Source organism: Phasianus colchicus, chromosome Z (genome assembly GCF_987193195.1).
Source record: "Phasianus colchicus chromosome Z, bPhaCol1.hap1.1, whole genome shotgun sequence".
Lineage (NCBI taxonomy): Eukaryota > Metazoa > Chordata > Aves > Galliformes > Phasianidae > Phasianus > Phasianus colchicus.
The window spans coordinates 43,911,975-43,928,712 of record NC_143476.1 but is presented as its reverse complement, the minus strand read 5'-3'; the positions used below and the strand labels follow the sequence as shown (position 1 = coordinate 43,928,712).

Below are 16,738 nucleotides of genomic sequence, written 5' to 3'. Positions count from 1 at the left end.
CTGTTCTCTGTTCTGGGGAAAGTAATGTAAGAAAACGTTGGTTTGCTCTTTCTTTTCAGTGGGAAAATAATGTCAGCTGCTAATATCTATGTTTGTTAAAGTAAGGGTTAAGGTGACCTCTAATTCACATATATGATCATTAATAACAGTATGAAAACAGCAACAATTGTTTGTGGTAACTATGATTGCAGTGCAGCTTTAAGACATGGAGTTTTCAACTCCACACCTTTGCTTCATATGCTCTTCCATGTCGGGTGCCGTTTTTCAGACAGCTCCTCTGCTGCCATCTGTCACATGGCAACAAAGTGGAATGGAATGGAATACTGGTGGGAAGGCTCAACCTCTGTTGCCATACTGTCAGCATCCTCCCCTGAGGTTGTGGGCCAATATAATAAAATGGTAGGCATTACTTTTAGAGTAGCCCTCATACATCTCTGCTGGACAATCCACATTATAGGACAGATCTCTGCAGAATTGTATTGGCATCTTTCCTCCACTGCAGGAGTTAACCATTAACTCATCCCTCCTCTCTCACAGTCCCTTTCCTATTTATTAATAATTGATCAGGCTTTACTAATTAAGTCATTCTTTCAAGCCTAAAGCTTCTTTTAAAAGCGTCTGAGACATAATTAGAAGCCCTTTGGAAATCTGGTAAACTTTATTAGCTAGATCTTAACTGCTTACTGATCTCTTTCAAGCAATTTAAAATGCTTTAAAAAGCCTTTCTCAGATAGAGTAGAAAAAAGTCAAAGTTTGCAGTGCATTCAGAAGAACGTGTAATGTGAGGCAATCCAGTAATAAGCAGATGTTTCATTCAGAAGATGTTTACTAAATATATAGTATTACTAATATGTATGTAAGCCAGAAGTCACTGTTCAGACTGTTGGGTTACCTCTGCTATGTTAATTACTTGCAATAAAAGACTTTACATAAGTCTTTACAAGACTTTTAGCTAAGGTCTAAACATACAGATGAATTCATTATGCGGGCTATGCAGTAATAACTCTAAGTACACAGACACTGACATTCTATGGGTGCAATCTATAAATATGTGCTGGTAATGTGATAAGCACAAGTAGATATAAACTGATTTTGTATACAAAATAATTCAAATATATACTGGACCACTCCAGTAAACTTATGAATTATTTATTTTCCAGAGTCTTTAATCATCTGTGCATTGCAATCCATCCAACGTGATACTGGAGCTTCTTTTTTTTCAGCCGAGATTGCTTCCATCCAAGATGCTGGGAGACTACCACTAAATAGGCATTTCAGCAGGTAAACCTGACATTTAGTTTCCTTAAGAACACTATTTTTTATTAAATTAAGGAGGAAAAAAACAACTTTCATACAGAAGTTTCATATACACCTGTTATGACAGTTCTATTTGCAATGGCATCACTTTGTATTTTGTCTCTTTAAAGTTTTTCCAGATGAAACCTATTTAGTAGATCTGAATGCTAGAAACATTTTAAATAGTCTCATTTATAGTTCTTGCTCATCTTCCTCTTTAATTATATCAAGTATTAGTTTTCTGATTGCATGCCATGGATCAAATCGTTGTTTTTACAATCTAAAAAATTGATTTGATACAGAAAGGGGAGTGTTCTTTGCCCAGTGTTTGTCAAGACACAAAGCATTAACCTGGAACCCTGTTGTATTTTCATCTAGTGTACTACAGAGGTGTGAGAAAGAATCACAGAATCATAGAATCCGTAGAGTTGGAGGGGACCTTAAAGGTCATCTTCTCCACCTCCCCTGCAATGAGCAGGGTCATCCACAGCTCCATCTTTGAGCCAGCCCCTACTTAGAGCCAACCCCTCCAAGCGATGCCTCTGGTGGGACCTCCAGTCCCAGCCTTCCTGCATTCCTGATTCTTGAAAGTTCAGCACTTTCCAAATAGGCCAGAAATTCCATGGAGTTGAGTAATTATTTTAATAGTACTTAATACTCATGAAAGGTTGCACTGGCCTATCTATGCTACAGTCAAGCACAGATGTTCTTCTCCATGAATTCTGCTGATTCCATGCTCTTATTTTACCACCACAGCCTCACAGCTCTCCAGGACACATGCAGAGAGCATGGCAGCATTCTGATCCCACAAGAAAATAGCACACTCACAGACATAATGCTGTGTGTGTACTGCTCAGACAGTACTCCTGCACTTCATGTCATTTTAAATTATAAAAGCAATTTTTATATCCTCTCCCTCTCCCCACTAAAACAAGTTTGCTCTTCTCTTGCAGCCACTCCACTGAAGTCTTCTTTGTCATTATCAATATAAACATCCTCTATCTCTTGTTCAGTTTAAATGAAAAACAAAAAACCTGGAACTCTGGCCTCACCAAATGTATTACAATACAGCCCCATACATTACCTTTTTTGATATTAAAAAACAATGTTAACGACAATCACATTCTGCTGTGATTGCTGCACAGCAATTGCACTTTCATACAGCTTATGTTGCTCTTGGTCCTCTCTTTTGCTGTCAGATAACAAAGTCTTGCAAGGGAAGGGGCACAGGACAAATTATATCTTTAAGAAGGAAGCTGCTATCTGTAACCCTCAGCATGCAAGCACGGTAAAATAAGTAACGCTGGGTGGCCATCCATGCAGACTTTCCCTCTTTGGAGTTAAGAACTGGCTTACACTAGTCCAGTGAACTATTAGCTCCTATATCTGTGCTTTGGTATACAACTCCATCACAGCATGGATTCATATAAACTTCTTGGAAAGAAGCAGGGTAGGGATAGGGAAGATGAAAGACCAAGCAAAGGGTATTGACACTACAGTTATTTCTGATAATAAAAAAACAAACTCCAAGAAAATGAGTATTTCTGAACTTGTATAAATTTTGTTTGGAGTATTCAAAAGAAAAAAAAAAAAAAAGTATGATAAAAAGCTCCTCATACAATCTCAGAACAAATACAATTCCTTCCCACTGTTCACTGTTTATAGTATTATGATGAGCTATTTCTTGTTACTCAGATTGCCTTCTATCATCTATGCAGTGATGATTTCCACATTTTCTTTAAGTGCAATTATATTTATTTGTATTTCCAGAGCTAAGAGGCTTGACTTCCATTGTGAACTTCAGATACCAAAGTTTATGAGAAAACTAAAAACTGTGCAACCTCTAAGGCATTGGACTTTTTTTTTTAATCACAGCTGCCTATATAGATATATAATAATATGCATACATAAATATTAAGAAGATACAAGTTATCAAAGTGTTCTGAACAATAAGAGCTCAAAAGGAGGTCTACATCACCACTGTGCATTCACTTCCTGAATGCAAACATTTGTAAGCAGGGTAGCTCTGTGTTTGCATTTTTAGCAAAGGCCTGAAGTTCCTACACTGTGGTTTACAAGAGACTGTGAACAAACTGCTTTGTAACACATCCACCAACACATAAGCTATACTTTATACTAGGATGTCATAAACCAAAGCAACTGCTGGTCAGCTCCCAGAGAACCACAGAGTAAGACAGCAGGTGCAGCTAACATCATGTCAGAAGGAAGCCATTGCCCAACCATCCCCAGCTGACCTCCCACAAAGCAATGCCGGCCAACCACAGCCCCACTATTCCAAATCACAACTGAAACTTTGTTTTTCTCTAGTGACCTTAAAGTACAGCTAATTATCAACAGCGGTGAATGGAATCAATTCTCAATGTACAGCAATGGAAGAGTGATCAAAGCTCAGGTAATAAAGACTTTTCAATGTGATGTATTAAAATACAAAGTGACACTCAGATTGTTCAAAACTTTTTAAACAAATAATGCTCCCCACTCCCAAATGCAGACCAAACAACCAGACCATGATCATATATTAACTTTTTATTTTCCCATACAGTATTCACAGAGTCTGTTTCTTGTCTTACTCAAACCTTTTTTTTTTTCCAAACTAAATCAAAAACTGACATTTCACAACACGAAAAGAAGTTGTGTAAACACAAAACATTGAAGGAATAGCTGAAAACTAGGGTCTTTAGCAGTTAAAAACACAGTTGTATCCCCATTAATGCATGGCAATTTACTCGTGTATGACACCATTAATCAAGTTATCTTTTCATATATGAAAAGATGCAGCTCAAATAAAAAGTCACAAAGCATTTCTTCACTCACTGCATATTAGCATGTGTTTATTATATCCTATTCAGTCACAATTTAAAAACTATATACAGCTATGTTTGAACGGGTGTCTGTGCCATGTTTTTAATAAGACAAAATAAAGGCATTTTAAGCTATTGCTGCATATTACGTAGCAAGATATAAAAGGATTGGTTCAGATAACTAATTTTAATGAAAAAGTCAAGTCCACTAGATCTCTGCAGTGGGCATAATATTGAGCAGAACAGTCCCACCTTACACTTCAAACATTATGAAAGAACAGACATGTATACAATGGACAACCAGTGTTTGGTTTACCCCACTGTTTACCAATTTTAATAGCACACAGAGGGGAAAAAAAAGTTTCAATCTTTAAAAAAAATGTCTTTGTTCTGATTAAAACTACAGAAGTGATATTCAAAATTTGGAAGATTATAGAAGACAATTTGGTAATTAAATCATGTTTTCATCCAATACTTGCACCCAAAATACAGAACTTCCTTCACTGTTGAGTGCAAAGCAGCCAAAAGCTACAGAGTATCAGAAGTACACACATGTAGCTATGATTAAGAACACAGTGCATAGGCACATACCTATCTCAAAAGAAAGGAATAGTTTGTTTTTTGTTTTTTGTTTTTTGTTTTGTTTTTTTTTTTTTTACTTTCTGACTTCTGTGAATTTAACTATAGCTTGGAAGCTTTCATTCCAAAATGAGAATGCAGTATATGAATTTCAGTACAAGACAGTACATATAATCCTGAATTTTACATACATTGAGCATTTTAGTACTTCCATGACCTTTTAACTTATTTTTGAGGTCCTTCAGGTTTTTTGCTTGGGTTTTTTTTTTTTGTTGTTTCTGAAGAAGTTTTTTCCAGAACAGAGATGAGTACATATTTCATTTCTCAATCAACACAACATTTAAAATGAAGTTATCTTAGGTCAGTTCTTCAGAATGCTTCAGGGTCACCTTCAACTTTTTGCTAGAGATAACACGGGCTGTGAATGAGGATATAGCATTCTTTCTCTGGTTGTTGAAAATTAGTTTAAGAAGCATCTTTTGAATTAGTCAGTAATACAACTTTTTTTTTCCCACCTTAGTTTAGTTTGTGTGCACTTACAAGTTGCAGTCTACTTACTCCTCCAGATGCACCTGAAAGAGTTTACCAGTTCAATATCAGCTACATGTATGTTCATACACTTCCTTCCTTCCACATCCAAATAAAGCAAGACTTTACAGTACATAAGCTACTCACTACACGAGCAGTGGAAACAATGTGGCTATTAACTCTACCAAAAGATAACCTGAAATACTTAAAACATTTTCTGACAACTAGCAAAAAAGAGTGGCGATCAGATGCACAAGGCCAAACTGTATCAGTGCACCACACACAAGGAAATCAAATTTACAGCACACGTGCAATGCAGTATCAATATCAAATCGGCCTCTAAACAGGAAAACAATTTGGTAAAAACCTTAATATGTGTCTCACATGTAATATAGCCTCAGCCAGTGCTAGTGCTATGCCGCATAACAAACCAAGCTACCTCTGGTCTTAAGTCCAAAAAGCAACAATGCGTGCCCAGACACTGCACAGCTTCAGTGACGAAGTTACAATGTTCTATTTTATTGCAAGTTTTTAAAATAAATTTGGAGATTTGGATTTTTAAGGACAGAAAATCTATTTCCTGAGTAGTCTCAGTTTAAAATCTCTTCAGTAAAACAAAACATTACAAAAGAGGAAAAACATTATACCGTACTATAGAAGAATACATGCTTAAGTAAAAGCACTCAACTATAAAATTTAGCATGTTTTGAAAGTGGAGATTTACCAGGCTGACAGAGAATGAGCCATGATGTAGTGTCACAATTGCAACAGATTAACAAATAAGCAAAGGATGTAATTTTTTTTTTTTAAACCGCAAATCAAAACAGCATTACAGCTCATCACGTTTGCTTGTTTATACTGCAATCCACTCAGCCTGGAAATTATAATCAAGCCACACTTTTTATATGCATTGCTTCTGCATCTCAGACATTTGATTGCTTGCTTCTTATGAAGTTTTATACTGCAGATAAATTCCCTGGTAAAAAAAAAAAAACACACTCAATTTGAATTAAAATAAGTAAAAGACAGATAGGCTGGTCAATGCAAATGTTTAATAGAGGAATCAGAAAGCAGAAGTGGTTTTTTTTTTCTGAATGTCATCATGTGTCCCTTCTACAACTTTGTGTCTGTTTTGCGATTCTAACAGATGATGGGTAGACACATTTGAATGCTGCACATATTTATATCCTTTGTACCTAGAATTAATCGGAGAATAATAACTTTACATATTAATAGTGCATAATGACCTGAAGCATTATCACTACCAGTTATGATCCAACACGGGTTGTTGTGGTTCTTTTATCCGAGAAGAAGCTTTTGAGGAGAAATACCTGCCCGATACTAACAACAAGAAGAATGATTGCTTCCCCTATCGACCAATAAGCAACTCTTGTATTTAAATCCTCGGCTCTACTGCGGCCTTGTGCTTCTCTCAGTCGAAAGTGAGTCTGATAATCAATCACAGACTTCAAAGCTTCATGAATCGAAACACAGGCAGACTCCATCTACAGAAGCAAACAAATACAGCATTCCCCATTAAGAGCTCTTCTAATACATTTTCTAGTACCAAATCACAGGAATTCACAGGAGTCATGCAACATTATATCCCAGAGATTAGCTCAGTTCATTGCCAGGCTGAAGTATTGTAACATTTGAATTTATATAACTTATATTTAAGAATTTGTGTGGTTTAATATAAGAAGCATGTAAAACTCTTTATCTAATACAGACCACTACCCTGAGAACTACAAAACAAAAATGTGTGATTTCAGAAGTGAACACTAGAAAAGCTACTAAAATGACAGTAACATCCCAATCATTTCTATCATTAAAATACAGAACTGCTTAATATATGTATAACTGTCCTGTAAGTTTTACAACATCTGAAAAACTACACTGACAAATCAATATGTTCTTCTATCAAGAGACCTTTCTCTCACTCATGTATGCTGATTAAAAACTGATTAGAGAAGGACAATTCTGTTACTTTTCAGTGTGTCCAAATGGTCCATGACACTAAAACAGAAAAACCTGTCCAAATTCACTTACTTCCTCTCCTATACTAAAAACAATTAATCCGTTCAATCTGTGTTGCCAGTTTTCCGAATCGTAAATCATTTTTCACAAACTTCTTCCATGTTCAGCTCATGCTGTCTAAGTTAAAGTCAGGACTCTTCACAGTGTGTTGATCATCACAGAATCAGTCAACAGATCTTCAAAGTATTTGAACTCTAACAGGTAGTTTTTCAGCTTTATGTCTTAAAATTAGGATTTCCTGAAGAACAAACAGCACAATCTATTACAGGTTTTATTGACAGGACAAGGCAGAAAGGTTGTAAACTAAAGTAAGGGAGGTTTAGATTAGATGTCAGAGTGAAGTTTTTCACAGAAAGAGTTGTGAGGCCTTGGCACAGGCTGTCCAGAGAAAACATGGATGCACCATCCCTGGACCTCTTCAGGGCCAGGCTGGATGGGGCCCTGAGAAGCCTGATTTAGTTGTTGGCAACGCCAACTGTAGCAGAGGGTTGTAATCAGATGATCTTTGAGGGCCCTTCCAAACATTCTGTCATTCTGTGACTGTTAAAGGAAAAGTTTAACAAGCTAGTACGGCTACTTGCAATTACTTACATCTGTGTTTAACCATCTTTTATAAGTCTGGTGTCTGAACAAGTCCCAAGTTGTTCTTCTCAATGAGATTCAGGAACAGGTTTCCCATTAAGTTCTACCACTGGTATCGCTAATAAATTGTAGAGGCCTTCTACTCTGCTGAAGGGATTCTGAAGCGCCAAGCCCCTCTACTTTCAGGCATTCACTTTTCAATGTCCCTATAAAAAAGCTGTCTGAATTCCAACTGATGTTCAAGAGTGATATAAATATCTAATGCAGCTGAATCTGGAAAAAACCAAACAACATTCTTTCAAGCTAATAGTTGCTGCCAAGCACAAGAGCATCTTACCTGGGTAAGTGCAGTTACTCTGTTTTCACTAGGAAACAGCGGTGGATCTTCTCCAACCTGGAAATCAAAGTACACAGTTTTGTGTGTGAATGTAGAGAATTCATTGCTGAAGCAGAATTTGTATGTTCCATTCCTGGATGCAGTAAATGTGAAGCTATCATATTGTTTCTTCATCTCTTTGTACAATACAATGCCATCAGGATCTTCCAATCGACAGTCAACATCATAATGGCCTCCGGTGATCACCTGAAAAGAAAAAAACAAAGACATTTAATACAGATATTTAATACATTTCTTCCCAGATGTGCAATTTGTCAAATGGTCTAACTTTGACAAGTATATTGTGAAATATAATACATTAATTTGAAAATTGTTTGAAGCCAGTCTGCAAAAATCATTCTTTTATAGAAGACACACAGAAAATAACAGAAAAAACTTTGAATTCAAGATATGAAATGTCAACTACATTTTCAAACAGTTCATAGAAGAAATTTTAGTTGCTTTCTTATAGCTAACTGCACTACAGCAAAGGCAACCATAGATACAACTTGATGGAACAGCAAAAACTGTACAAGTATTGTAACAAATCAACTGTTAACTAAATCCACCACCTCTCTATAGAATCAATACTGCAAGTTGATATTGTTAAAATGTGATAAGACAACTCCTTTCTGTATGGCCTAAAGAGCATAACTACCCTATTAGGTCAAGCTGCTCAGCTCTGCAGGAATGGCATATGACCAGTAAAACAGGTATTACAACAGGTGTCAACAAAGTAGTGTTACTGAGGGGTCCCCTGCTTCCCTCTTGCACAGTTGGCAACAACCACTGCTTTTCAAAACCAGCACATTCAGATAATGCCCAGGAGTGACTCCAAACTTCATGACTGACTTTTATTTCAGGCTTTGGTTATTGTTGACATTACTAAGTAGAAGCAGACAAGATACTCTGCCTCTGTAACAAGTCCCACTGGTAGTTTAGATGCTGTTTTCATGACTGTCATGCTAGCAGTTTGAAGCTTAATATTCGCTCCAGATTTCTTCCTTTTAAGATAAAGCATGCTGAATGAGCATGCTTTATCTTAAATAAATACTCATATCTGAAGCCATGTCCCTTTTGTATTGTACAGAAAAAGTAAGAGAAGTTGTATTGAATTAAGTATCTTTTACATATCTGTTTGCATATCTTCACTTTAAATGTGCACTTCACATGGTATTGTTTAAAACAACAGCAATTTTTCTATTTATCAAGTTATTAGAACCGTAAAGCTAATGGTAAAACAAAAATAGCACAGGAGCTGAAAACTATCTGCCCTACAGACAGCTAATTTTAAAAACATTCAGCTGGCTAGTGAGATCTTCCTGTTTTTCCAAAAATGTGAATGGCAGGTTAAAAAAAAAAATTGGATGTCTAGATCTGGTTGTCTATCACCTAATGGAGGTTTTCATATAGAAATGAGTGCCTGGTTGGCAGTAAAAGAAAAAAAAATAAAATGTTTTGCAGCTCATCTTTAAAGCATGATTTCAAATTTTGCAAGGGCATCAAAAACCTCAAAAGGGCCAGTTAACACATACACAGTAAAAACGTATTGTTAGACCTTTAAAGCTTTCATGAGATTCCTTCCCATAGAACTTCTTTGGGCCTCCCTTTAGCTCTTCCTTTAGACTACTGCCAAAGGATGTCCATGCAGCACTTCAGTTGGGCAAACCTGGAGTTTCTTTTCAAAAACGCTCCTCCTGTTCTGATCTATTATGATCCTGAGCAGAAGTAGCAATAATAGGCCTATCTGCACAGGAATGTCTAGAGACATCTGTTTCAAAACATGGGGAAAATGCTGATCAGAAAAAAAAGGAAAATGCAAAAAGCAGTAAGAAGGGACAAGAAACCAAGTAGAAGTAGGAAAACAAAAGAAACCAAGTAGAAGTAGGAAAACAAAGAGCAGAAACAAGAAAGAGTAGGAAAAAAAAATTTGACAAAGATCTGGAACACAAAGGACAAAGTTATCTAGCAGCAAAATTCCCCCAAATACTATGAAAAAATAAATATGGGACTTCAAAAGGAAAAGCTGGTCCATAAAAGCACACTTCTCCCCCAAAGGAGCCCACTGTCTGGGTTGACTTTGCTCTGGTGCTGCTATTGCACTCTTTAGTGTCAGTGGCTGCCACCTCAGAGAAACCAGAAATGCCAGGGCTATGGTTCCATACATCTCAAAGCTGCGAAACAGCTTTCTGTTAAGAAGATAAAGGTTCAGTCTGTTATAAAGCGTGGAGAGCCCCTTGGCACTGGCATGGATGAGGCCACACCTCAAATACTATGTTCAGTTTTGGGCTATTCAATATAAGAAAGAAATTGAAGCCCTGGAGCGGGTTCAAAGAAGGGTGACAAAGAGGGCTCTGGAGCACAGACCTTATGAGAAGCAGCCGAAGGAGCTGGGATTGTTCAGTCTGGAGAAAAGGAGGCTCAGGGGAGACCTTATTACTCTCCATAACTACCTAAAGAGGGGTTGTAGTGAGCTGGGGTTTGGCCTCTTCTATCAGATAACAGTGAAGGACAAGAAATAATGTCTTTTAGCTGCACCGAGAGAGGCTGAGGTTGGACAGTAGGAAAAATTTCTTCCCAGAAAGGTGAGGTATAGGAATGGCCTGCCCAGGGAGGTGGTGGAGTTATTGTCCCCGAAGGCTTCCAAGGAAAACATAGATGTGGCACTAAGGGCCATGGTTTAGCGATGATGGAGGGCTGACTATAGCACTGGATTGTCCTAGAGGTTTTTTGCCAATCCTAACGATTCTAAACAACAAACACTGCACGGTCCCTCTCGGCTATTCACATTAAGCACAGCCCTCACAGGACGCCAGGCCGTTTCCGTGAGGCACGGCACGGCACAGCCACCCTCAGCGCGCCGCCATTCGCACCCTACGCGAGGCCGCGTGGCGCCGAGCCGGGCTCGCCCGCTACCTGGAACTCCAGCGTGCACTTCGTGCCCTGGGCGATCTCCTCGTAGAAGCACTGCTTGGCGTTATCGGGCAGCTCGAAGGTAATCTCGGAGGCCCGCGTGGCGCAGGCCAGCAGCAGCAGCAGCAGCGCCAGCCGCCCCCACGGCCCTTCGGACCCGCAGCCCCAAGGCAGCATAGCACAGCGCGAGGAGGGATGGAGAGGCAGTACGGAGACCGAGCGGGACGCCGCGCGGGACGCGGCGGAGAAGCGGCAGCGGTGCGGGCGGAGCCGGCCGTGAGCGCGCTGCCGAGCGGAAGCACTCGCTCTGCCGGGCGCCGCCCTCCGGAAGCACTTCCGGGTGAGTCCCGTTGTTCTGTGGACGTGGTGCGTGACGCGGAGGGCGGGGTGGGGCCTTGGGCGGGAAAGTGCGTCTCCTCAGCGCTGCTCGGCGGGCTGCTGCGGCGGCTACACAAGTGTTAGATTTCATGGAATCAGAATGGTTTCGATTGGAAAAGGTTCCTAAGAACACCAAGTTCTTAGGTCCAATCTTTCGCTTTGCATTGCTAAGTCTGCCTCCAACAGTCCTCAAACACTGCATCTCCACGTCTTTCATAGATGTGCAAGGTTGGTTGAAGTCTCCCTACCTGTCTTCTGAAGCCTCTGGATTTCATCCTCAGCATGGCAGAAGAAGCCAGAGTGTCTGTCTGAGGATTTCACAGGGCAGTGGCACACAAAATCCAAGTTTTGAAGGCTCTGGTAGATTGGCAGGTATGAGTTAAAATGGCATGATAGAAGCTTTATCATATTTCTACCCTCTCCCACTGTGAAGCAGGAATTATTTGCCCACACTCCCTCTCAGACCTCTTTTGGTTTTGTTTAAACACACTGGTTTTATTTCAGGGGGCATCCCAATGTTGGCTGATATCTGAGACAGCTTAAAAGCACATTTCTGCTCACCTAAGAAATGGCAATTGGAAACCTGTCACCAGGGACCAAACACTGAAGATACCTAGCAATAGCAAGATAATTCAACCCAGCAGCATAGGCAAGGATGATGTCTTGTGATGAATAGGCAAAACTGAAACAACTTCTGATCCCCAAAATAAGTTGTCAAGAGGAGATGAGGTTATTTTCTATTCTTTTTGATAGGGGAGAGTGGGCTTGAATCATTATGTGAGTAAAGGGGACAGAAGACAAGGTGCTTATGAGGAGCTCCCAAGAATGATCGTCTTGGCCTTGTTGACAAAGTACCACCAGTGGGTGTTGCCATCAGCACTAACCACATTGTCTCAGCTCCAACTGGTATGGTCACAGTTTATCTAAGTTAAATTTGTCAAGGACTGGTTGTTTTGCATGGTGATAACAAGTGACAGTATTTAAAAACTAAACACTAGCAACATGAATCAATACTTTTTTTGAAGTTTGAAGCTGGCTTCATTTGTTTGTCTCCTAAGCATTCCAGTCACAGTGGTATCCAGCTCCCTGAGTGAAGCATGGGTCTAGAGGTTCATTTGTAACACAGGGGGTCTGAACTTTTGCTTTCAGAAGAGTATTAACACCTGACTACAAACTTACTGATTTCATTACAATTATCTTCGAATTAGCCAGTTAATTATTGGTAATGTGCTGCTGTTACTGTTATGAGGTTCTTTCTGATTTTCATTATTCTATCTAGATGTGTTAACCATTTGTTTGTGAAATAATGGAACTTCATATAATTGTCTTTATTGTCTTTCTGTGCAATGAAAATTAGAAAGTTAAACCCCAAATGAGTTTATGAAGTATAATTTAGAGAGAGTCATACGAAGATCTTTTGTTTCCAAGCAGAAAAACTGTTTAATTAGGATGAAACTCATTTTCAGGTGTTATAGCTCTTTCTTGATAAATATTTGCTCCCCTTTTCTCTGTTATGACAGAATGCTTGCACATGCAATTACAGTCTTCCTTAAACTTACCTGCACAGCTAGATAACTTAATTTTATATATATATATTTAGGTTAGTTTGACTTTAAGTTTATAAATATATGATGTCACTCTGTCTGTAGAAAAAAGTTTTCAAACAGCAAATGTTTCTTGTGCAGGCATTAGTTAAACTTCACTCTCCCAAGAAATGCTGATGAACCAAAGTGATACAAACAATTCATTTCTTCAGAAACACACTGAGATCAGCTGCAGTAAGACTGCAAAAAGCTGCAAAGAGCAGGAAGTGTGTGGATTTTTTCTTCTTTGCTTTACTGCTGAGATAAGTTGAAAATCTCCAAATACTTCAGGAAAAGGATTTTCTTCTTCTTCTTCTTCTTCTTCTTTTTTTTTTTTTTTGCTTTTCTTCCCTTTTTTTTTGCCTTCCTTCCTTCCTTTCTTCCTTCCTTCCTTCCTTCCTTCCTTCCTTCCTTCCTTCCTTCCTTCCTTCCTTCCTTCCTTCCTTCCTTCCTTCCTTCCGATTTCGGGCAGATAAAATGAGATCTTATGACTGAAATAACATTATTTAAGTAGTAAAACAGGAAAAAAAAAAAAAAAAAAAAAGTGTTCTTCACTTATATCATACTTCAGTCTTCAGCCCTCCCTACTGAAGATTTTGAAGGTCTTTTCAGGAAATTCCTTGGTCCATATGGTTATCATGCCTTTCTAGGACTCCAGTTGTGTAGTTAAAAAAAAATCACTTTAGCATCATCATTTTAATTCTCACTTAAAGCAGATTTTACAATGTATTTCATCTTGCTGCTCAAGCCCACCTAACATGGTAAAACTTCACCATTTTAAAACCTCATATTTTAAAATCTTTCCTTGAAGCTCTATCAGATTTTGCATTTCAAAAAAAGTTATTGATATCCAAAGAATAAATTGTGTTTACAAGGTTCAATTTTTACAGACAAAAATGCCTGAAATAAACAGGTCAGTTGATAATACTAAGTTGTCTTCATTTTCACTGGCCTTCGTGCTTGAAGAACTGGACCTGAACAACCTTGGAACCTGCAAAGCACTCAAAGTGCAGTCAAGTATACTATCAGCTAGCACAGTTTCAGCCTGCAGATTCAGTGTGATTTGTTATATGTCATGCTACAAAGGAAAAAAACTCCAGACCTTAAAAACACTTGAATTTATCCTTTCTTTCAAGGTTCAGTGTATTTTATAACCTTTGTTCTCATGCTTTCTAAATTGCAATGAACGAGACATGATTTTGTTAAGGTTTAAAAACTCAGTGCACTACTGTTCGTGCTTATGATAGCTGATTATATAAAAGTCTGGAAGCGTTCAAACAGAACATCTGAAGAAAAATGTTAACTATTATGTTAAATGTTAAGTAAATAAATAAAAATTAGCTTCATCTAAAATTAAACATTTACTGTACATCCACATGTACATCTTCATACAAGAAGATATTCTTAGCTGCTCCTGTACCAGGATCTAGCCATTGTGGAATCAGGAGAAAAGAGATTATTTAGAAAGTTGTGATCCTTGTCACCTTCTCAAATACATCACATACACTGCTGCAGAGTCACCACTTCGTCTTCTTGACAGCAAGTATTTGAGAACCTGTACTCACAAAGATATATTATTTTGGTTTTCAAAATTATTTTTGATAAGCGTGTTTATGGGCAAGAAGTTCAACAGCATTAGAGTTTGTTTTGAAATGTCAGTCCTTCTTCCACTCTGCTCCTTCTTCCATCTTTGCTGGAGGTTTTTGTGTTACAGAAATGAACATCTACCCTGCCACAACAAAGGTGAGAATATATCCAGAGCAGATATTAGCTGTGAGCTCTGGCAGCACTGTCAAGTGTTTGTTCTTCACTAATCTCCCCCTGCAGTTCAATGTCCTCATAAAGTCCATCATACTTGCACATTCCCAAGCTCAGACCTATGCAAACACGGACCTACTGCTGTTTCTTTAGTACACAAGAGGGAACTATTGTTCACAACAACTTGCCAGTGTTACCTTTTTTTTGGAAATACTGTTTGAAATTGGCTGTTTCAACTATCCTCAGTAAGAGGATACTGGAAGTTTAAAACAAAAACAAAAATATGTCTGTACATAAGACAGGCTTAGATATAAGGTATGGGTTGCAATACCTGAGATTTATGCATGGATCAGGTTTCCACTTCAGTACTGAAAACTATGCTTTAAGTCCTTTTAGGTACCAGGACTTCATGTATAACGTACAGAGATCTCCAGCAGTGAGGCTCACTGAGCAGAAATCAGCAAAAACTCCATGGAAAATGAATAAAAGACTGTCTTCTGATGTCAAAAAGATGAACATGGCTTTCTCAGAAATAGAGATTCCTCTGACTTTCTGATTATTAGAAATTGTCTCTGATTAATATTCACAGCTCCCAGCCCTCCCAGGTAGTCCTGGGATGAGGTGGCAGGGACTGTTGCCGTTAATACATTCTCTTCCAGACTGAAAGGCTCAGGTTGTGTGAAGGGCCGTTTCATGCCTCTTTGGCTGAAGCTGGACTTCAGTGGACTGTAAGAAGAGGAAATTTGATAAGGATTGAAACACCTCATAAGGAGACAGAGAATGAAACACTGACTTCACTGAAGTAGATAAGAATTGCAAATGATGCCTAGTAGATTTTATGCAAAGAATCTGAAGAATCTAGGTATGCTTTCTGCAGTGCTCTTCATAATGGCTCATACTGGTTTTTGTTGTTGTTGTTGTTGCTTTGTTTTGTTGCCCTCCCAGTAGTGACTGAATTTTGATAATGCTGTTACACTTACCTAGCAAAATAAAGATTTGTTCTTTAGTACTTGCAGTTTACCTGCTCCAATTTAAGGTACTTAGGATGTGCTATAAAACTTAGTAAGAGTTTTAATTAGAGTCTTTACAACTGTATGGTTCAATGAAAGATTATCATTCTCTCTACAGGAACTCTATCAATCACAGCATTTTAAGCAGTATTATGACTGTGTAAGCAATGGACAGGATTTAGAAGACAAGGCAAAAATAATTCAGTACATTTTTCTTACCCATTATATACCAAAGTGTTTCTTCCCTATTAATAATAATCCCAGCTATTCATGCACTGACTGTAAATATGCAATGAAAATGAATATATTGGTCTGTTACCATCTATCGCACCATAGTTACTGCTTATAAGCCAAGGTTAATTGAACAAACAAAGCATTTAACAGGACTGGCTGTCTAATAACTGCTGCTGTTGTATTTCCTGAAGGAAGCAACCTAAAATGTGATGTAAGTAAATAAGGATGCCCATCTGCTACACTATCTGGCTACCTGAATGTAGTCTGTTCATTTAAAAACTGTCTCTATTAACGTTGGATGAAACACTGAGCACAAGGTATCTAATATTAAAAAAATACCAGATAAGCATTGGCATCTCACGTATTACCAGTACTCTAAGCAAGAAGAAATTTCTGCTTTTCCTCTTACACAGCACAGCAACAGTTTTAGTAACTTGGAAAGCAAAATAATCATGTACCCTGTGAGTCAGCTGGCATTTTGTTTTGGAGTATTTCTCATTTATTTTGAATGGTTTCTTGCCCTTAGGATATTTAACTGGTACATGTAGGTGTATTCCTTAGGGAAATAGTAGCATCTGGAAAAGTAGTGTATTATCACTGTTTGAAAGCAGGAGTACAAGTCTCACAGACATGGCAATTTAT

At 38.3% G+C, this 16,738-nt stretch overlaps 1 protein-coding gene and 1 long non-coding RNA gene across 3 annotated transcripts; one reads left to right on the top strand and one right to left on the bottom strand.

Annotated features, from left to right (window-relative positions):
• Window positions 1-196: 196 nt before the first annotated feature.
• LOC116236225 (uncharacterized) lies at window positions 197-3,710 on the top strand. 2 transcript variants are annotated; one of them, XR_016461792.1, is made up of 3 exons: window positions 197-399; window positions 1,161-1,281; window positions 2,250-3,703. It is a non-coding gene; the product is annotated as an uncharacterized LOC116236225 (long non-coding RNA). The 2 variants fall into 2 exon arrangements; XR_004168513.2 differs by having other exon boundaries at window positions 198-399; window positions 3,625-3,710.
• A 113-nt stretch (window positions 3,711-3,823) lies between these two features.
• Window positions 3,824-11,460, bottom strand: TMED7 (transmembrane p24 trafficking protein 7). Its single transcript, XM_031604792.2, has 3 exons — window positions 11,137-11,460; window positions 8,182-8,427; window positions 3,824-6,730 (listed from the first exon to the last, which is right to left on the bottom strand). The coding sequence occupies exons 1-3, from the start codon at window positions 11,308-11,310 to the stop codon at window positions 6,494-6,496; spliced, it is 657 nt and encodes a 218-aa protein (XP_031460652.1). The 5' UTR covers window positions 11,311-11,460; the 3' UTR covers window positions 3,824-6,493.
• Window positions 11,461-16,738: the final 5,278 nt, after the last annotated feature.